We start from the raw sequence: 8857 nt of genomic DNA on the forward strand, positions 1-8857 counted from the left end.
CCGCCCGCCCCATGGCCCCCCCAGACTGCCTGCGCGTCGGCTGCGCACCCAGTAAGTGGCTTCCCTCTTTTTCTGCAGAGACCCAAAGGGACCGGGATGCTGGACGCTGGGGTTTAGGGAGGGAGGGGTCAGGAGAAGCTGTCATGGGGGCTTGCGTGAGGATTGGGGAGTGGGGGTGGGAGGACAAGGGGTTGTGGCGGGCAGAATGGACCGGATGAAGCAGACCTAGGGACGTTGGTCAAAAGGAAGACCAGGAAACCTTGTCGCCTAAGTCAGCAGTAGGGTAAGGAGGAGGTGGATATCAAAGGCTGGGTGGCACCTGGAAACTCCACCATCCTATGGGCCGGAGGGAGCCTGAGGGGCTGGGAATATACTGCTGCATCTCCAGTACTGGCCACAAGGGGGCAGGCGAGGAATGCCGGAAAGATGTATGCAGGAGAGGGGCGTGTCTACGTCTCGAATTCAGCCCTCTGTTGCTCCGGTTTGCTCCGGATGGAGTTCCTACCAATTGGGGTCTCCTTCACAGGAGCTAGTGGGCGCTGTTAGCAAGGGTCAGAAAGAAAGCCAGTGGGGACAAGTCTGGGCCTGCTGGTGAGGCTGGCAGAGGCTTGGCCTCAGTGTTGCTGTAAGGCGTGCCCTGAGATCAGGTCACCCGAGGCAGCATGAGAACTTGGAAACTACCGGTACAGACACTGACCAAGGCCCCTAACACTGCGTGCGTGTGTGTGTGTGTGTGTGTGTGTGTGTGTGGCATGTGCGTGCACACTGGAGATCCTTTAATACCAGCACCCTGAGCCCCACTTGGAAGATCAAAGGGCTCAGGGATGACCTGGGACTGCTGCAAAGTCCAGCAACATTTGAAAGATAAGTATGTTTGACTTTAGACTCCAGAGATTGATAATCCCAATCTTGAATAAATGATCAAAATTCCTAAAATAAGAACACTCCCCTCTGGCTGTGCCGGCTCTTTATGGACTGTGAGGGTGGTTGCATGTCCCAGTGTGTGGAGGAAGGCAGGCATGTGCAGAAAAGTCACACTGGGTCCCCTGAAGATGGGAAAGTTGGGTGTTGGGGTGGAGGGTGAAGTGTACACTGGTGTGTGCAGTTGTGATCTAGGAGCTTCTGAGAGTTTCAGATCTATGATAATGTGCTGAGAATGTGGTCACTGGAGCACACGCTGTATGTCCTTGGCAGCATGGAGAAGTGTGTTGGTTGTAGGTATATCTGTGTGCAGGGCCTCAGCACAGCTTCATGGGCTCTACTCACCACACATTCTATATGAATGATACCTACGCGCCCACGTTAAGTGGCAGTCTGTGGGTCATCTGGGTTTGTGTGAAAATTCTGTATGTGCATGTGCTCTGGGGGCTGTGAGTGTGCGTCCTTGTGTGCACATACGTGTGTGTGGGGCTACTGGGGTGGAGTGTGAAGCTGTCTGGGGCATGTGTAGGGCCATGCTCACCCCCTCCTTGGTGCTGCAGGTAAAGGCCCCGAGACGCTGTTTGCGGGCCACAAGCTCAATGACAATGAGTGGCACACAGTGAGAGTGGTACGGCGTGGCAAGAGCCTGCAGCTCTCTGTGGACAATGTGACCGTGGAGGGTAGGTATCCTGGGCTGAGGGTGCTTAGCACATTTCTGGAGACCCGTGGTTGCTTCTGAGTGACCACTGCCTGGCCTACTGTTCCCAGGGAATCACTCTGGTGGATGACCTCCGCCATTTCTCCCCGGGGGTGGTATTTTATGGGGATCTGAACCCCAGGTGCCATGTCAGTTCTCTGCAGGGAGCATTTCCCTGGAAGCCTGTCGGCCCTCTACTCATGAGTCCCCAGTTCCTCCTGGAGCTGGGCTTGCTCCTAGCATTGGCCCAGGGCATCCCTTCTGAGGTGACTCACATGTGGCCTCTTATGGAGGCAGTGTTCCTGGGAACCTGAGGCCCTACCCCAGAGCTGATCCTGTGATCTGTGTTCCATAGCCAGCCTCCTCATCTCAGTCTCCTGTCCCAAGCAGGACAGATGGCAGGAGCCCACACGCGGCTGGAGTTCCACAACATTGAGACCGGCATCATGACAGAGCGGCGGTTCATCTCCGTGGTGCCCTCCAACTTCATTGGGCATCTGAGTGGGCTGGTATTCAATGGCCAGCCCTACATGGACCAGTGCAAAGATGGTGACATCACCTACTGTGAGCTCAACGCTCGCTTTGGCCTGCGTGCTATTGTGGCCGATCCTGTCACCTTCAAGAGTCGGAGTAGCTATCTGGCACTCGCCACGCTCCAAGCCTACGCCTCCATGCACTTATTCTTCCAGTTCAAGACCACGGCCCCTGACGGGCTTCTCCTGTTCAACTCGGGCAACGGCAATGACTTCATCGTCATAGAGCTGGTCAAGGGGTGAGGGGCTGGGCATTGTACCACTGTCAATGAAGTGACCCCTTCCCCTTGCTGACCCAGATGCAGCTTCCCTGGCCACTAGGAGTATCCATTGCACCCAAACCACAAATCAAGACTCAGATCCCCAACTGCCAGCAGTCTCCCTTCTCAGCCAAGGTGGACAAGAAGCACGCCCCTTCTAGGCTGTGGACTCCCCAGCTGCTTTCTCCCCAGGGGTTCCTTCCAAGGCCCTCTACAGGCAGAATTCAGCTCAGTCTCTTTTGCCTTGAAAGATCCCACCCCAGAGCAGCTCAGTTCTGGCTTTCAGGGGGCCCCAAACACCTCCCCACTCCTCCAGCTTCTCTTCTGAGCCTTTGTCACAAGAGCCAACTCTTTGGTGGCCCTCTGTCCCCGTGTCTTCCCTGTAACAGGACCTCGAACCATAGCCCTCTTGCCATCGGTTTGGTTGCTGCCTGTGGTGTCTCCCCTCAATCCCATCTCCCCATGGCTCCTAGGACCCCAGCAGTTGTAGCTCCTCCTTCCCCACCTTCCCAGCATTTCCCACACCCTGACCCAGTGTCTCCTCCCTACTGTGGGGCAGGTACATCCACTACGTGTTTGACCTGGGGAATGGCCCGTCCTTGATGAAGGGGAACTCAGACAAACCAGTCAATGACAACCAGTGGCACAACGTGGTGGTGTCCAGGGACCCAGGCAACGTGCACACGCTCAAGATTGACTCCCGCACTGTCACGCAGCACTCCAATGGCGCCCGAAACCTCGATCTCAAAGGTGGGGCTGGGGCCTCTGGAGAAGGCCTGGCCCTGGCCCAGATCCCCCATCACCCCAGCAAGATCACCCCCTCCTGCGATGCTGCTTCCTTCGGGCCCACCCTTTCTCCCCTTGGCCCTAGTTTCTGTCTCTCATTCCCGACCCCCTTATGTCCAACTGACAGTTTCCTGTCAAAGTCTGCTCAACTTTTCTGTGAGTTCATCTCTCGACACAAAGCACTGGTGGCAGCGTGTGCCTTGTGGGGTGCTTGGTGGCTTGATTCTAGAGCTGGGCCTTTCAAGGACCTCTTGGGCCCCCAAGATGGAGAAGCCAGCGTTGCTCTGGATGGGGTAGAGGAGGGGCCGAGGGAGCAGCAGGATCTGGGCTACCATGATGCATCTTGACACGCAGTCGGTGTCACATCTTGGTCGTACATTCTCCAGTGGGCATCGCCTTCCCCCAGAATCCGTGGTTGAGAGCAGGAAGATGAGCTAAGAGGCTGGGCGTTGGAATGGGAGAAATGAGGCCTGTGGCTGCTCCAGCGCCCACTGACATCCCTCAGCCCCATAGGGATCCCTGTGTGTCCAGGGAACCCAAACCGTCAGAGCTTGGGGGGGGTCCTCAAAAACCCGAGAGTTTATCTCCCCCTTACTTAGGCGGGAGATCTGCCAGGTCTTCTGGCATGTGCTGCGAATCTTCCTTGCTTCCAGAAGAGGGCGATGTGTCACGGGGAATCTGGAGTGGCAGCAAATCCAGGGGCTAACACAGGTCTTGGGATGCACTAATAAGCCCTTGGCCACAGCAGCAGATTGATCAGCATGTTGGCCGAAGCCCTCCTCGAGGCTGTGCTGGGTGCTGGTCAAGGCTTCCAGGGCCTTAAGCTCCAAGCAGGCAATCAGATGTCTCTGAGGAGAATGCCTTCTGGGAGCCCCAGGGGCTGGGGGAGGGTCTGAGAGTTCTGGGAAGGGACTTGGGGAGTGAGGGAGCAGGGGTGCGGGGGTGGGGAGGTGGAAAGGATAGGGCTGCCCATGTATGAAAGGCCCTGATTACAGGCCGGAACTGGAACCAAACGTGTGGGAGATAGCACAGAACAGGTTCCTCCAGCTGTCTCCCCCCCAGCCCCCAGTCATCTGGGCTTCTCTGGGAGGGAGCAGACAGATGGCAAAGTGGAGAAGGAAGGAGGAAGAGGTGGGGGCAGGGCTCTGCGGGTCACTGCTGTGTCTGTTAGGGATGCCCCAGCCTCCAGAGGGCTGGGAGAATCTGAAAGCTGGATGCCATTGTCCTGGGAGGTGAAAGAGGGTCGAGATGCCTGGGTGGTGACCCGGTTCCCTTTTCAGGGGAGTTGTACATTGGCGGCCTGAGCAAGAATATGTTCAGCAACCTGCCCAAGCTGGTGGCCTCCCGGGACGGCTTTCAGGGCTGCCTGGCCTCTGTGGACCTCAATGGGCGCCTCCCAGACCTCATCGCAGACGCTCTGCATCGCATCGGGCAGGTGGAGAGGGGCTGTGATGGTGAGTGTAGAGGGATGGCTAGGTGTGAGCCTGCAGACTGCAGAGGGGCCAGCTGCAGAGGCAGGCCAGGGCCGGCAGCCTGTGCTCGGCACCGTGGCTTCCTTTCAGGCTTGAGGGAGCCCATCCCCAGAGATCTGGGGCACAGTACAGGAGAGTGAGGGGTCACTGGGCCTCTCTGTCACCTCCTGCCCTGGCCCCTTATCACGCAGTGCAAGGCCAACCCAGGCCTGCCATCCCACTTGATTGTGCAGTTGGTGTTTGAGGCAGTATCTGAAGCTTTCACACACCTGGGAAAGGAGGGTGCTTAGTTGAGTCTGCGGTGTTTCTTCTTCCTGCCCCTTCCAGGCCCCAGCACCACCTGCACCGAAGAGTCCTGTGCCAACCAGGGCGTCTGCCTGCAGCAGTGGGATGGTTTCACCTGTGACTGCACCATGACATCCTATGGAGGCCCTGTCTGCAATGACCGTGAGTGTTTGGGGGGTGGGGCAGCCAGGCCCATCCCCAGCCCCAGAGATTGCAGGGGCAGAAGGAGGGTCTCAGAGAGCTCATGATCTGTGTTGCTTGCTTGCTTCTTATCCTTTGCCACAGGATCCCAGGGGAGCTGCGAGCTGCTGTCCCCTCTCTGAGCCTTTCTCTGAGGTTGTACAGGATGGCTGAGGCCTGAATCTCTGGGGTCTCTATTGATAGATGGCCTTGCCGCCTCATTCTGAGCTGGTGGGACATCTGGGTTCCCTGGACACGTATCCTGCTGATGCCTCTTTCTCTTCCAAGAATCCCAGCTGAAGGTTATCCCCTTGAGCCACGAGGGCACTCCCCACTGTCCTCACTTGGTTCTTCTCCCTGACTGGGCATCTGCCTGCCAACTTACATATTGTTAGAGATCCCTCTCCAGAGAAAGTGACCTCAGCAGCACTTTCTTGTCCCTCGTGGTTGGTGGCTAACAGCTGGCAAGAGCTTGGCTGAGAGAGGGCAGCTGGGCACAGGGAGAACCGGCCTTTCACTTCTGAGGGTGTGGATCTTTGGAGTTTCCTTCAGATGATTGGGCTGAGGGAAGGATCTGAGCCGAGCATGGCTTGAAAGGTCTTCTTGGGAACCCTACTGAGGGACCAAACAGAAAACATAACTTCTTTGCCTGGAGCTTCTCTGCCTTATGAACATGCAAATGAGGCTGGGAGAGGGAGAGTGGATTTCTGGGGGTATCAGTAACAGATTCGGATAAGAACTTGAGTCAGTGCCTTTGCCTCCACTCCATGCTGTTGGACCTTCAACAGGTATTGGCCTGATCCCTGCATTTCTTACTGGGGAAATCTGCTGGTTCCAGGAATTGGGGCTTTTGGCTGGGTGTTGGTTTTTCCTCCCCCTTTGAAAAAATGTCCTGCCTATCTTCCTCCACAGTTTTCTGCCAGCCCTTGGGTATTACCATGGCCCATTCTATCCCCCAGGATTGTCCTTACCTGACCTGATGCTCTGTGACCTTGCAAAGCCTCCCTGATGGCTGATTTAGGGACTCTTCAAGCCTGGCTGCCATAGCTTAGATGAGGCTGTGGTTGGGCTTCTTCTCTGTCAGGTAGCTCAACTTAACACAGATCTGGAGAAGATGGTAACTTTGTTGCTCAGTAGGAACACTCCCCACTAATAGTCTGGTGGCCCTTACAAAGCCCTTTCCATTTGATTCTTGGAGAAGACAAACTTTCCTGTTCACCTGAGGAGCAAACCAAGCCTCAAGTCATAGGGGGACAGCGGTAGAGCTCAGCTGGAAGCTGTGTCCCCAGGTTTGGATTGTTATCCTCTGCAATCACTGAATCTTGGGGATGGTGGTGGTACCCACAGTGGGCATTTCTTGCTTGGGACAGGGAATCTGGTTTAAAAATCACTGATACCCACAGTCACTACTTTGCATATAGTGGAGGCTTCTGGAAAGAGGGCATAGAGACGGATGGGGAGGGGCATCCAGGGATTGTACTACCTTTGGGCAGGGGTGCGAAGAACAAGTTCTCTGGTTGGTGGCAGGGAGGGAGATTTGGGCTGGTGGAGCAGGGCCCATTTTGGGAAATGTCACCGTCCCCAAGCCCTTGTGCGTGTGTCTGGAGGCACAGCCTGAGGAAAGCTGTGGAGGTAAAGACAAGGTGGGTGTGACCTGGGAGCCCACGTGGGGCCAGCGCAGCCCTGGGGAGCCTCTGAGATCTCCCCCAGCCCCGGGGGTGGGGTATCTGCTGGGGCTTTTCTCCTGGGGCTGCTCCTAATGGTTTTCTCATGTCCTCTCTGCGGCTGGTCTTCTTGGGGCCCTGTGTACACAAGATCCGGCAGAAGCTAGCCAAGGAATACAGAAAATGTGAGGGCCCTGCGGGGAGGAGGGAGGCATGGCCCAGAGCAGCCCTCTGAGGGTCAGGTGGGGTGTAGAGCTGCCTGGTGGGGGAGGTTCTAGGAGGAGGAGAGCCTCAACCTTCAAGACACACGTCACTTACTGCCTCAGTTTCTCCACCTGTGACTACCACCAGGGATGAAAGGATCTTTGTTTTCCTCTAAGGATCAGGAGTCTGCTCTGGGAAGATGGGAGAGAAAATCAGAGGGAGAGAATCCATCTCTTGAATGAGGGAGAGGGAAATGGAGAGAAAGCAAAACAGACTGTGGAAGCGTGGCTGGGGGCATACCCTAACCAAAGCCCCTGGGTTTTACTGTCTCCAACTGTCTCCTGCCTCTCCCAGGAGGTCAGTGCCTCACACTCTGCCTGGCCATCTCTGCTCATGCCTGCAACCTCTATTGATCTCTTGCACACCTCCTTCTCTCTGCCGCCCCATCACCCCTCCAACTCCAGTTCCCTCTCACGGATATTGATTGGCCTCTAGGCGGTTTCCCTTCCTCTCTTCTTGCCATTGGCTCCTCCCTCCCTCCCTCTGGGGCCGTACATTTTTGCCTGCTCAGAACTGTGTCAGTCTATATTCCAGAACTAGGGGTACAGGATGGGATAGAGAGGGCAGGAGGACACACCTTTGGAGGGGCTCCAGCCTACTGTCTCCTCTATGGGAACACCCTAAAGCTCCTCTTGGGTATCTCTGAGGACCCTTTCTTCACTTTTGAAGGGCTGGGGGCCGTGTTGGGCCCTGACATCTAGCAGGGTGAGAGGGTGCCACGGGAGCTGTGGGTTCTGACTGGACCCAGAGGCTAGGGGTAACCACAAGATTCTGGGACAGTTTTGCTCCAAAATGGAATTCAGAATCAATAAGCAGGAGCCAGCTCTCTCTTCCCCTCCCCTCCTCCTCACAGCCCTCCCTGTTCTCCCCTTCCCTCCCTTCCTCTGGCCCTGCTCTTTCTGTGCTCACTTCTCCTTACTGCTACATTGATGTTCTGGTCCCTCCCAGAGTCCCCTTTCCACTGTCCCCTCTTTCCTCCTCTACCTTCTGGCTCCTCCCCACCGCACCCTCTGCTCTGTTCACGCAGGCTGATGTTGGGTGTGGAGGTGGCATCCAGATGGAAGGAAGGCAGCCTCTGTGCACTTACCTCTGTGGCCAGGACATTTGCCTCCTAGAGTCCTCAAAAGTTAGGGTGGCAGGTCCCAGGGTAGGAGGGGCACCCTGAACAAGTGGCTTCCTTTGCTGGAGGTGAATGAGCCAGGAAAGGCTTTGCTCTACATGGAACAGTCAGCGGATGCGTGCCTGGAATCCCGCTATGGGGAGAGGGTGAGGCTGGAGGGAGGGGAGCAGGAGAGGACAGTACAGACTTCACGGTGTGGCCATGTCTTATCCCTGAGTCCCGCTGGGGCTCTGGACATACTGTATGGGTACGGGTGACCCTGTTTTGGTGGTTGAGCTTCAGGGTGTGTGTGTGTGTGTTGGCTGTTTGTTGCGTGTGATCAGACACGTATGTGCATGCATGTATGCCTCTGTGAGCATGTGTACCTGCCCGGCTGGGAGTGCTTTGGTGTGCCAGAGGTCTTTGAGAACAGGTATACATCTATGTGCCTGAGCCGTGGGGAGCTGTATAGCCGCCTGGGTGTCTCCGAAGCAAGCCCAGTTCCTGTCCCAGTGTGCACGTGCGTTGTGAGGGACCCATGAAGAGGTGGCTGTGGTCACATCTCTGTACTGGGCCAGCGAGCGCTACTGGGGCTTGTCCAGGTGTGTGTGGGGGAGGAGGGAACGGCTTCTCTCGCCAGCCTCAGTCCTGTTCAATTATTCAGCAGGGCCCCTTCTCCGGGAGGAAGGGAGGGCG

At 56.5% G+C, this 8857-nt stretch overlaps 1 protein-coding gene across 24 annotated transcripts in view; it reads left to right on the plus strand.

Moving 5' to 3' along the window:
* Nrxn2 (neurexin 2) overlaps positions 1 to 8857 on the plus strand; it is a 97893-nt gene that overhangs the window by 52175 nt on the left and 36861 nt on the right. For 10 of the 24 annotated variants that reach the window (XM_019209260.2, XM_019209252.2, XM_019209256.2 and 7 more), the window contains 6 exons: positions 25 to 51; positions 1473 to 1601; positions 2009 to 2390; positions 2971 to 3161; positions 4478 to 4651; positions 4997 to 5116. In XM_019209260.2, the coding sequence (XP_019064805.1) occupies positions 25 to 51; positions 1473 to 1601; positions 2009 to 2390; positions 2971 to 3161; positions 4478 to 4651; positions 4997 to 5116 (1023 nt within the window). Of the gene's footprint in view, positions 1 to 24; positions 52 to 1472; positions 1602 to 2008; positions 2391 to 2970; positions 3162 to 4477; positions 4652 to 4996; positions 5117 to 8684; positions 8764 to 8857 lie in introns of those variants that run through there. The other 14 variants (XM_010636061.3, XM_010636062.3, XM_033756594.1 and 11 more) reach the window with 3 other exon arrangements.

Source organism: Fukomys damarensis, unplaced genomic scaffold (genome assembly GCF_012274545.1).
Source record: "Fukomys damarensis isolate Sample0158 unplaced genomic scaffold, DMR_v1.0_HiC HiC_scaffold_27, whole genome shotgun sequence".
Taxonomy (NCBI): Eukaryota; Metazoa; Chordata; class Mammalia; order Rodentia; family Bathyergidae; genus Fukomys; species Fukomys damarensis.